Below are 13,351 nucleotides of genomic sequence, written 5' to 3' on the forward strand. Positions count from 1 at the left end.
GCTCTGTCAAACTCTTCACGCAGTATCGTATTTCCCATTTCGTTTTCATCTACATTCTCTTCCATTTCCAGAATATTGTCCTCAAGTACATCGCCCTTGTATAGACCCTCTATATACTCCTTCCACTTTCCTGCTTTCCCTTCTTTGCTTATAACTGGGTTTCCATCTGAGCTATTGATATTCATACAAGTGGTTCTCTTTTCTCCAAAGGTCTCTCTAATTTTCCTGTAGGCAGTATCTATCTTACCCCTAGTGAGATAAGCCTCTACATCCTTACATTTGTCCTCTAGCCATCCCTGCTTAGCCATTCTGCACTTCCTGTCGATCTCATTTTTGAGACGTTTGTATTCCTTTTTGCCTACTTCATTTACTGCATTTTTATATTTTCTCCTTTCATCAATTAAATTCAATATTTCTTCTGTTAACCAAGGATTTCTACTAGTCCTCATCTTTTTACCTACTTGATCCTCTGCTGCCTTCAGTACTTCATCCCTCAGAGCTAACCATTCTTCTTCTACTGTATTTTTCCCCCATTCCTGTCAATTGTTCCTGTATGTTCTCCCTGAAACTCTGTACAACCTCTGGTTTAGTCAGTTTGTCCAGATCCCATCTCCTTAAATTCCAACCTTTTTGCAGTTTCTTCAGTTCTAATCGACAGTTCATAACCAATAGATTGTGGTCAGAGTCCACATCTGCCCCTGGAAATGTCTTACAATTTAAAACCTGGTTCCTAAATCTCTGTTTTACCATTGTATAATCTATCTGTATCTAGTATCTCCAGGATTCTTCCATGTGTACAACCTTCTTTTATGATTCTTGAACCAAGTGTTAGCTATGATTAAGTTATGCTCTGTGCAAAATCTACCAGACGGCTTCCTCTTTCATTTCTTTCCCCCAATCCATATTCACCTACTATGTTTCCTTCTCTCCCTTTTCCTACTCTCGAATTCCAGTCACCCGTAACTATTAAATTTTCGTCTCCCTTCACTACCTGAATAATTTCTTTTATCTCATTATACATTTCATCAATTTCTTCATCATCTGCATAGCTGGTTGGCATATAAACTTGTACTACTGTAGTAGGTGTGGGCTTCGTGTCTATCTTGGCCACAATAATGCGATCACTATGCTGTTTGTAGTAGCTTACCTACACTCCTTTTTTTGTTTTTTTTATTCATTATTAAACATACTCCTGCATTACCACTATTTGATTTTGTATTTATAATACTGTATTCACCTGACCAAATGTCTTGTTCCTCCTGCCACCAAACTTCACTAATTCCCACTATATCTAACCTTAACCTATCCATTTCCATTTTTAAGTTTTCTAACCTACCTGCCCGATTAAGGGATCTGACATTCCACCAGCTTTCTTTCTCGTGATAACGACGTCCTCGAGTAGTCCCCACCCGGAAATCCGAATGGGGGACTATTTTACCTCCAGAATATTTTATCCAAGAGGACGCCAGCATCATTTAACTATACAGTAAAGCTGGATGCCCTAGGGAAAAATTACAGCTGTAGTTTCCCCTTGCTTTCAGCCGTTCGCTGTACCAGCACAGCAAGGCCGTTTTGGTTAGTGTTACAAGGCCAGATAAGTCAATCATCCAGACTGTTGCCCCTGCAACTACTGAAAAGGCTGCTGTCCCTCTTCAGGAACCACACGTTTGTCTGGCCTCTCAACAGATACCCCTCCGTTGGTGTTGCACCCTCGGTACGGCCATCTGTATCGCTGAGGCACGCAAGCCTCCCCACCAACGGCAAGGTCCATGGTTCATGGGGTAGGTGGTATTAGATATCAATGTGAGAATGGGGAAGAATTTCTTGAAAGTGTACATCTGGAGCACAGTGATGCAGGAAGTAAGATGTAGACCACTGGAAATCCAGATAAGATAATACTAGTAGTGTCAAAGAATGTTAAAAATTAAGTGGGAACTAAAGTACACATTGAACAACTACTAAAAAGAATAGATAATAATTGAAGCATATGAAAGACGTATACCAAGGGGAGCAACAAGTTAGTAGAGAATCTGCTATTACATACAGGATTAGTGGGTTTGACACTGGGTGCTCCTGTAGAAGGGAAAAATAATAGGGTTGCAGAGCAAAATAAGAGTGTGCAAAACAGATTATAGAGGATGTTGTGTAGAGGTTAGCACAAGATGGGAAGAAGTGGAAAGCAATTTCAAGTCAGTCAAAAGATTGGTGACTTAGAAAAGGTATTCTACAATTTATTTACACCTCTTTGAGTCGTACTGCTATTCTGTGAGAGTGACATTGATTACCATTGTGTTGTTACCAATTAGAAAAAGTGCATTATGTTTTATGGTGTATATTGTAGTTAACAAAAGTTTGTTTCCACAAGGGTAACATTGTTTGATGTTTCAATAAGTAAATCAGACATTCCATTAGTTGCTGTAGACAGTCTGTATTGTATAAACTGGCACTTGATTCTCAGCTGTGGTTTTTGTATCCCTCAAATGTTTTATTTGTTTTGTGGATATTTGTTTATTAGCTGTCTTTTCTGTTTACAGGGGGATAGTGTAATAAGGTATTTTGAGATAACAGCTGAACCTCCATTTGTGCACTATATAAACACATTCCAGACACCAGATCCACAGAGAGGCATTGGAATGATGCCAAAGAGGGGATGTGATGTTAACTCTTGTGAAATAACAAGGTTCTACCGGCTAAATAACTCGGGCCTTTGCCAAGTTATCACAATGACAGTTCCACGCAAGGTAATGATTGTGTCTTTATCTAACTACTAGATAGTAGCAACTGGAAGATCATGCTAAAATTTAATTTTGTGTGTTATTTCCTATCAGAACTTCTAATTTGTATGAAAAACAGAGACTCAGAATAAAAAAGGAGCTGTTTAAATAATTGTAAGGGGCTAAGCCTGCTTCTTTGTCATATTTGTTCTTCATATGTATCTGTAGTAGTAATAGGAATATAATAGAGGGAAACATTCCACGTGGGAAAAATATATCTAAAAACAAAGATGATGTGACTTACCAAACGAAAGTGCTGGCAGGTCGATAGACACACAAACATACACACAGAATTCAAGCTTTTGCAACAAACGGTTGCTTCATCAGGAAAGAGGGAAGGAGAGGGAAAGACGAAAGGATGTGGGTTTTAAGGGAGAGGGTAAGGAGTCATTCCAATCCCGGGAGCGGAAAGACTTACCTTAGGGGGGGAAAAAGGACAGGTATACGCGCGCACGCGCGCGCGCACACACACACACACACACACACACACACACACACACACACACACACACACACACACACACACATCCATCCATACATACACAGACACAAGCAGACATTTGTAAAGGCAAAGAGTTTGGGCAGAGATGTCAGTCGAGGCGGAAGTACAGAGCCAAAGATGTTGTTGAAAGACAGGTGAGGTATGAGCGGCGGCAAATTGAAATTAGCGGAGATTGAGGCCTGGCGGATAACGAGATGAGAGGATATACTGAAGGGCAAGTTCCCATCTCCGGAGTTCTGACAGATTGGTGTTAGTGGGAAGTATCCAGATAACCCGGACGGTGTAACACTGTGCCAAGATGTGCTGGACGTGCACCAAGGCATGTTTAGCCACAGGGTGATCCTCATTACCAACAAACACTGTCTGCCTGTGTCCATTCATGCGAATGGACAGCTTGTTGGTGGTCATTCCCACATAGAAAGCTTCACAGTGTAGGCAGGTCAGTTGGTAAATCACGTGGATGCTTTCACAAGTGGCTCTGCCTTTGATAGTGTACACCTTCCGGGTTACAGGACTGGAGTAGGTGGTGGTGGGAGGGTGCATGGGACAGGTTTTACACCGGGGGGGGCGGTTACAAGAGTAGGAGCCAGAGGGTAGGGAAGGTGGTTTGGGGATTTCATAGGGATGAACTAAGATGTTACGAAGGTTAGGTGGACGGCAGAAAGACAATCTTGGTGGAGTGGGGAGGATTTCATGAAGGATGGATCTCATTTCAGGGCAGGATTTGAGGAAGTCGTATCCCTGTGTATATGTGTGTGTGTGTGTGTGTGTGTGTGTGTGTGTGTGTGTGTGTGTGTATATCCGTCCTTTTTTTTCCCCCTAAGGTAAGTCTTTCCGCTCCCGGGATTGGAATGACTCCTTACCCTCTCCCTTAAAACCTACATCCTTTCGTATTTCCCTCTCCTTGCCTCTTTCCTGATGAAGCAACTGTTTGTTGCGAAAGCTTGAATTTTGTGTGTATGTTTGTGTTTGTTTGTGTGTCTATCGACCTGCCAGCACTTTCGTTTGGTAAGTCACATCATCTTTGTTTTTAGATATGTAGTAGTAATAGTTAATACAAAACAGCTATGTTATACAGGTATTAACTTTTAAATTAAAACTATTGCATAGTAGAGTGTAGGAGTGGATGATGCCAGTTATAAATCTCGGCAAAAGTAAGCTTGTAACTTTATGAATATAAAAGATTTTTATTCGCGTGATTAAAACAATCTTCAGTTTTGTAACAAACCAGGACGGTTATTGCTCATGTTTGCGCAGTGAGGAGGACAATAATTGAAATAAAGTGATATTAAAAATTCCAAGTGCTCAGTGCACTGGTAATGATCAACACTTTCTGCTGTACCATACAAGTACATACAGTGTACATAATTGTATATTATTTGATACATTAAGACAAGTATACTGTGTGTGCTAACAGTTTTTAATGCTGATGTAACACCTAGTTAAAAGTTCTGCTTAAAATAATCCCTGAGTTTGAATAATTGGTTTGTTAAGATATCAACTGTAGTTATTAACTGCTGTTTAATCGTTTTACCATCAAACTTAAGTGTGTCAGAAGTAAAATTGTAGTATTCACAATAGTCTTTGATCACAGATTTTTTTCCTTTATGAAATAAAGAAATGCATGATAGTGATATTATTATAAAACTGTTGTTCTGAATAAGAGATGGTGTAATGGAAAAGGTCTTGGCAGCATTACTTGTAGGAGCAGAACTATTGTGACATGTTTGTATTCCAAACATTACTGTGTAATTTAAGAGGAGGCTCACTTGACAGCAAACCATGACCCAGTACAAATCGGATATTGTATTTAGTTGCAAAGGCAGATGATGCAACGAACAAAATTCTGGACTTAAATTTGAGAGGAACATGTTTCCAGTTTGTGTCTTGCCATCTAGACTTGTGTTTTCCCATTATTTCTGTAAAATCATTTCACACAAATATGGTTACTTCAAAAAGATTTTGGACAGTTTGCTGCCCCGTGCTTATGAAATCTGATCTAGTGACTCACTTTTAAGAACATTGAGGTTTTAATCCTAATTTGCCTTCCTTTCCGTTCAGTCAAATGTCTTCAATAACAGTTTTTTTGACAGTCTAGAGAATAAATATAAAATGCTACTCTTGGGTCCAGAAAAGTGTTTGTTATGTCACGTTGGAAGATTTTTCTTCAGCAATAATGTCTTGCAGTTTTACAGTTTTTACATTGACTAAATGTCTAACAAAATTGCATGTCACGCCTTTCCTTATAAATTTATGAATGCATTATTTATAGAATAGATACCTGATTTACTATCCAAGGCGTTTCTTGATGGAGAGAATGGTGGTTATTCTTGAAGTGCGTAAATTAACTTCAGAAGTCTTTAATTTAACTTAAGAATAGGTACTGTTAGTCTACAGAGAAATTATTATTCGTGGATGATGAAATGAAAGTTTTTCATAATCACAATTCATTGTATAAATGGCATTAAAACTTTCCAAACTTATGTGTAAAGTTCTCAGTATTTAAAATTCCTACAGATTTCTCATGCAATGTAGAATTGCATGGCATTATGGGTTTTTATGAGCAATATCAGGCAGGCATCACATTGGCAGGTATGCCTAATAAAACACACAAATAAGTTGCATCTGTAGTCTGTCAGGTTCAGCTTGCAAAATTTAACAGAATTTGTCAGAGAATCTGGCTTTTACTAAAATAGCCAACAATAGCAACAAACCAGAAGTGTAGAACAGTAAAAAATAAAAAAAAATAAAAAAATAAAAATAAAAAGTGTAGTTGCCCATTTATTGATGTGTAGCTATTTCAATTTCTGCTGTAAGTGTTAGTGGTGGTATGATTTGTAATAGCCTTTTCTCTCTCTCTCTCTCTCTCTCTCTCTCTCTCTCTCTCTCTCTCTCTACACTCTGTAGTTAAACGAAGTGTTTGTTTCACAGTCAGAGCTGTTTCAAGAAGACCTCTACCCTGACACTGCTGGTGACACAGCGGCATTGTCAGCAGAAGAATGGATAAATGGGCAAGATGCAGAGCCGATACTTATTTCTTTAAGAGATGGATACCAACCAGCTGCTCAGAAATCTGACTTGAAGGTTAGCCGTAAACCAAATGTACTGGACAAGATGCCCCCAAAGGGTGGACGTGGTGCATCATCTGCCAGTTCAGGAGGAAGCAGTGCTGGGGGTGGAGGATCTGGAGCCTCACTTTCAGTAAGTATATAACTGATGTAGCAGCAGACTAAAGTGGTAAGGCGAGTGAGTATGTGGGGGAGGGCTCTTTATAAAATGTTCTCTTTTGGTGACTTCGCTGGCAGCTATGTTAAGGTCTTGTTGAACATAACTGGTCTGCTAATACTTGATATCATTATCTTAGCCAGCTTCATCCTGACCCACAACTTCTTCACTTTCGAAGGCCAGACATACCAACAATTAAAGGGAACAGCCATGGGCACCAGGATGGACCCCTCATATGCCAACCTATTCATGGGTTGCTTAGAGGAAGCCTTCTTGGTTACCCAGGCCTGCCAACCCAAAGTTTGGTACAGATTTATTGATGACATCTTCATGATCTGGACTCACAGTGAAGAAGAACTCCAGAATTTCCTCTCCAACCTCAACTCCTTTGGTTCCATCAGATTCAGCTGGTCCTACTCCAAATCCCATGCCACTTTCCTTGACGTTGACCTACATCTGTCCACATCAAACCCACCAACAAACAAAAGTACCTCCATTATGACGGCTGCCAACCAATTCCACATCAAACGGACCCTTCCCTACAGCCTAGGTCTTCATGGCAAATGAATCTGCTCCAGTCCGGAATCCCTGAACCATTACACCAACAACCTGAAAACAGCTTTCGCATCCCGCAACTACCCTCCCGATCTGATACAGAAGCAAATAACCAGAGCCACCTCCTCATCTCCTCAAACCCAGAACCTCCCACAGAAGAACCCCAAATGTGCCCCACTTGTGACAGGATACTTTCCGGGACTGGATCAGACTATGAATGTGGCTCTCCAGCAGGGATACGACTTCCTCAAATCCTGCCCTGAAATGAGATCCATCCTTCATGAAATCCTCCCCACTCCACCAAAAGTGTCTTTCCGCCGTCCACCTAACCTTCGTAACATCTTAGTTCATCCCTATGAAATCCCCAAACCACCTTCCCTACCCTCTGGCTCCTACCCTTGTAACTGCCCCCGATGTAAAACCTGTCCCATGCACCCTCCCACCACCACCTACTCCAGTCCTGTAACCCGGAAGGTGTACACGATCAAAGGCAGAGCCACGTGTGAAAGCACCCACGTGATTTACCAACTGACCTGCCTACACTATGAAGCTTTCTATGTGGGAATGACCAGCAACAAACTGTCCATTCGCATGAATGGACACAGGCAGACAGTGTTTGTTGGTAATGAGGATCACCCTGTGGCTAAACATGCCATGGTGCACGGCCAGCACATCTTGGCACAGTGTTGCACTGTCCGGGTTATCTGGATGCTTCCCACTAACACCAACCTGTCAGAACTCCGGAGATGGGAACTTGCCCTTCAGTATATCCTCTCTTCTCGTTATCCGCCAGGCCTCAATCTCCGCTAATTTCAATTTGCCGCCGCTCATAGCTCACCTGTCTTTCAACAACATCTTTGCCTCTGTACTTCCGCCTCGACTGACATCTCTGCCCAAACTCTTTGCCTTTACAAATGTCTGCTTGTGTCTGTGTATGTGCGGATGGATGTGTGTGTGTGTGTGTGTTTCTGTGTGTGTGTTTCAACATGCCAATGCTTTCGTTTGGTAAGTTACATCATCTTTGTTTTTAGATATATTTTTCCCATGTGGAATGCTTCCCTCTGTAAATGTGCAGATAGGTGTAGGGGTGTGTGTGTGTGTGTGTGTGTGTGTGTGTGTGTGTGTGTGTGTGTGTGCGCGCGCGCGATTGTATGCCTGTCATTTTTCCCCCCAAGGTAAGTCTTTCCGCTCCCGGGATTGGAATGACTCCTTACCCTCTCCCTTAAAACCCACATCCTTTCGTCTTTCCCTCTCCTTCCCTCTTTCCTGATGAAGCAACCGTGGGTTGCGAAAGCTTGAGTTTTGTGTGTGTGTTTGTGTTTGTTTGTGGCTCTGTCAGCATACCAACACTTTCATTTGGTAAGTTACATCATCCCTATATATTCCCCCTTTCTTGAACCCATGTTTCTCCTTTGGATGTCCTCTGTCCAGAACTTTTTCTGTAATTGTTGGTTGAATCAAACATTGAGGTATTCTTTCACCCATTATTTTGAACATCACTTTGTGATTACTGTCTTTTGGATATCATTTTCTGATTACTGTGTGTCTACTTTTTTTCTCTTACTGTTGTTCATTATGAGCGGGTCTAGTTTTTGGATAAAAAGTTCTTGGCTAACTCTGTCTCAAATTTGGATACGATCACAATCTTTTGATGACTGCCTCGGTCATCGAAAGCTTGGGATTTTATCTGAACTACTTCTTCTTCTACTTCTACTTCTACTTCTACATGATCGCTCAGTGGACCGCATGCTGCTACAAGTTTCCTCCTCCATTGTATTCTGTCCATTGCTGCTATCTACCATCTGTCCACATTTATTTATGCTTGATTTAAGTCTTCATGGAGGCCATCCCTCCAATGCTTCTTGGGTCTCCCTGGGGGTCTCTTTCCTGTAGGTGTGAAATCCAGGAGCTTCATAGACCATATGTGATCTTCCATCCAGGCCACATAGCCGGCCCACTGCATTCGTTTGGCTTTGATAGTTCCTGCTATGTTGGGCTGCTGGTATAGTTCCTGAACCTCTTGGTTGTGTCTGATCCTCTGTTCCCCTGTGTCTGCATCCAGAACCAGACCGAAGATCTTCTGTAGCACTTTTCTCTCAAAAACGAGGAGCACTTACGGAAGCCCTGTTTCCGGATACTCTGTCTCACAGCCATATAGAACAACAGGCTGGATCAGGATTTTGTATAGTCGAATCTTGAATTGTCTGGAGAGAGATCTGGACCGAAGCCTTTGTTCTAGGCCATGGTAAGATCGGTTAGCTGCTTGTATTCTGGCATTGATCTGTGCTTCATGTAATGAGTTGTCAGTGAAAAGTGCCCATAGGTATTTTAATTCATGCACTCACTTGTAGGAGTGGTCTCCCTCCAGAACTTGACACAACAAATTAATCCAGAACTTTTCATTGCAGGACTCTTTCACAAAAGACTTCATAGTCATATTGACCTAGTTTTTGCTTTGATTCTGACTTATTTTTCCTACATTTGTCAGAGTTCCCAAGCTGTACCTAGTAGTTTCAAAAGTATTTTTATGGTTTTCCCCCATTCCTAATATACTCAACATATGGTCTGTGTTACAATCTGCTCCCCAAGATATTCATGCATATTCCATTCTGTATGGAATAGCAACATGGTCAGTTTGATTTACTATTGTTCGTTTGGATGATATTCATATGGCTTCAAGTGAATGTAGTTATGCTAAAATTTTCGGCTTTATAATGTGAGATCATTTGCCATTCCAAGTCAAACCACATTATTGCAACTTTCTTCATGTAAGTTGGAATTAGTAGTGGCTGATTTATAAGTTTCTTCAGTTTTCATTTATGCATTAAAGACCCCGAAAACTAACATTATACTTGGTGAATAAATCAATAACAATAAACAGGTTTTGAAAATATATTGGATAGATAACAAATCTACTCGGGAAGCAGCAGCAGGAAAAAAATCATATGACGGTTAAAGAAATATCCAAGGTTTGACCCAAGTGGCTCCCTGTTCTGGCAGAAGTGTTGAAGTGGATGGAAGAGAGGGACAAAGGAAAAGGACTGACTAGGTTTAGAAAATAGAGAGAATCATGAAAAGTCATCCATACACTGGGTCAGGGTTAAATCATATGTTATCCCTGACCACCATTTCTGGGTGTCGTTTCTGTGGTTCTCCCCATTTCTTAAAACTTGCCAGTCCTTTTCATTTGTCTGTCTTTCTTCCTTTTCAATTCTTCTACCTGGAGGAGGAGCCACTGGCTCCAAAAGCTAGTACATTTCTTAACTTCTGCATGTGTGGCTCCAGCTGCCACTTGGTGAGTCATGGTTTTTTTCCCCCTCCATCTATATTATACTTTGTGAATTGTATGTCTGTTGTTGCTTCTAGAACTCTATGTTATCTTCATGCCCTAAGGGGACATGTGAATGTAGGATTGTGATGTATAATGATTCAGGCTGAATTAAGATTGAGTTTAATCTAGTCACATGCTTCAATACTGAATCACAGATTTGTGGAGGCAGAATGCTGTTCCATCTTAATATTAGTTTTGATATTTTAATCCCTTAGTTCTTCCCATTATTGTATCAACTTGGGATAAGAAATCCTGCTCCAGAAACAACTGGACTTGAAAGTAGTGAAGTGAACCATGGTTAATAACTTTGATCCCCCCAGGGGGTCCACAACTCTTTTGTGGATACATGCGTAGCGAGCACGGGACCCCGAGCTAATGTGGTCCTCCTTCCTTTCCGGGCTGCATACCTTCCTTTTCGGCATCCTTCCCTCTCCCCCATCTTCGCCCCTCCTCCCCTCACCTCTGGCTCTTTCCTTCCCTTTCTCCGCCTCTGGGAGTATGGTTTGTGCCTACGTCCGGAGACGGAAGCTCTTAAACGTACCGCATTCTTCGCCTTCTCTGCTTGTATGTCTACATCCTTCCTTTGTCCTTCTCTTTTCCTTACCTCTTCTCCTTACCCTTTTCTCCGCTGCGGCGTTTGAGACCTCTCCTCTTTCCCTTCCCTTTCTTTGTTTTTTCCTTTCTCTTTCTTCCTCCCTGTGCGTGTCTGAAGGCCGACCCACGCATTTTTGTCCGTAGCCGGTGACGGGGTAACGCGTAATTCCCCGCCCCGGGTAGACAGGTAGGACACGTACGTACCCCCTGGTAACGGCCAGGCCCAGGGAGGTGTGATTACCCGAGCTGATACCTTCCGAAAGTGCCGATTGGTCCCTCCGTCCGTTTGTCGGGAACTGTGACCTGAGGTGTGAACAATCACCTAAGGCGGGAGTGCCCTCAGAGGGGGGCCCCCACAAGGGAGGAGCGCGCCATCGGAGACGCCGGTAATCATGGGGGATTCTTCCGCAATGGTTTCCTCGCCTTCCACTATGTCTGCTCACAAGCGTAAGTTCACTGAGTCTCAGCCACAGACAGTTCTTCCATCGTTGCCACAGTTCCTTGTTGTTTCTCGGTCTGACGAAGGTCACGACTTCTCCACGGTCAACCCTTTCATTATTCAGAAAGGTGTCGACGCAATTGCAGGTCCTGTAAAGTCTTGTTCCAGATTACGGAATGGCACCCTGTTGTTAGAAACAGTCAGTGCCCTCCAGGCACAAAAATTGCTGTGTACTTCTCTGCTCCACACCTTCCCTGTCCGGGTTGAAGCGCACTGCACTTTAAATTCCTCACGTGGAGTCGTTTATACACGCTCCCTCGATGGATTGTCTGACTAAGAAATTCAGCACTACCTGTCTGACCAGGGCGTAATGGCTGTTCATAGAGTTATGAAAAGGGTTGACACGAACATCATTCCAACCCACACTGTCTTCTTGACATTTGACAAAGTTCAACTCCCATCGAAAATCAAAGCAGGCTATGAGATAATTTCCGTTCGCCCTTACGTCCCAAACCCTACGCGTTGCTATCGGTGTCAGCGGTTCAATCACACCAGCCAGTCCTGTTCCAATCCGGCCAAATGTGTTACGTGTGGCAAGGATGCCCATGAGAGTGCTTGTCCACCTCCATCCCCTCGCTGCATCAACTGTATGGGTGACCTCGCTGCTTCCTCTCGAGATTGCCCCGTTTTTAAGGACGAAAAGCTCATCCAGGAAATCAGAGTGAAGGAAAAGGTGTCGACCTTTGCTGCTCGAAAACCGTGCCTCAGACAGGAAAATACAGCACTGTCCTTGCTTCTCCTCGGCCAACAAAGGAGGCGGCCACGCAGACTTGCGATCTCACCTTTAGTGCCACGGTCGTCAGATTGGCCAGCACAAAGATCGCCCGTTCAACCTCACCAGTTTCGCCTGCCCACTGTCTGGCTCACCCTTCATCAGGTTCTGCTCAATCTCGAGCCCAAAAGTCAGACACCAAGACTTCGAAAAAAGAGCATACTCGTGAAGAGTTTTTACGTACCGCAACTTCCCAACCATTGGTTCCTCCTTCATCTAAACATCATACTTCCAAGAAGGCTACAAAGAAAACCAGTTCCTCTCCCTCGCCGTCTTCTGTGTCGCCGAGGCGCACTGCTGGCGGCCGATCAACCAGCCAATCGCTGGTGGCAGGAGCTGCTCCATGCCAACCTATGGATCAGGATCTTCTGCCTTCGGCCGAATGCCATTCCATGCTGTCGGTCGCAAGCTCTGAGCAGTCGTTGAGTTGACAGCAACGTTGGTCACATTCCTCCATTTTCTGTTCACCCTATGTCCATTCTCCACTGGAATATCCGCGGTATTCGAGCCAATCGGGATGAATTGTCGATCCTCTTACGATCCTACTCGCCGGTCATCTTCTGTCTTCAGGAAACAAAGCTGCTTCCCCATGACCGCTTTGTTCTCCCTCATTTTCAATCTGTCCGATATGATCTCCCATCCATTGAAGACACTCCAGCACATGAAGGACTCCTGATTCTTCTCCATGAAACTCTCCATTATCACCCAATCCATTTAAACACTTCTTTCCAAGCTGTCGCCGTCCGTCTTTCCCTTTCCGGATACACGTTCTCTCTTTGTACTGTGTATATTCCATTGTCCACACCAATGGCACGAGCTGATCTCCTTCATCTTCTTGGTCAGCTTCCACCCCCCTATTTGCTGGTTGGGGACTTCAATGCCCACCACCCGCTTTGGGGATCTCCACATCCTTGTCCACGTGGCTCACTGTTGCTAGACATCTTCCACCAAGCGGATCTAGTTTGCCTCAACACTGGGGTCCCTACATTTTTGTCTGCCTCCACGACAAATTTATCTCATTTGGACCTTGCGGTTGATACTGTTCCTCTAGCTCGGTGCTTCGAATGGTTCGCCCTTGATGATACACACTCGAGTGACC

At 43.1% G+C, this 13,351-nt stretch overlaps 1 protein-coding gene across 2 annotated transcripts in view; it reads left to right on the plus strand.

The window, feature by feature from the left end:
- Positions 1-13,351, plus strand: part of LOC126438145 (coronin-6) — a 93,371-nt gene that overhangs the window by 75,469 nt on the left and 4,551 nt on the right. For both annotated transcript variants that reach the window (XM_050090521.1, XM_050090520.1), the window contains exons 7-8: positions 2,535-2,741; positions 6,208-6,477. In XM_050090521.1, coding sequence (XP_049946478.1) covers positions 2,535-2,741; positions 6,208-6,477 — 477 coding nt within the window. The remainder of the gene's footprint in view (positions 1-2,534; positions 2,742-6,207; positions 6,478-13,351) is intronic.

This window comes from Schistocerca serialis, unplaced genomic scaffold, assembly GCF_023864345.2.
Source record: "Schistocerca serialis cubense isolate TAMUIC-IGC-003099 unplaced genomic scaffold, iqSchSeri2.2 HiC_scaffold_1261, whole genome shotgun sequence".
Taxonomy (NCBI): Eukaryota; Metazoa; Arthropoda; class Insecta; order Orthoptera; family Acrididae; genus Schistocerca; species Schistocerca serialis.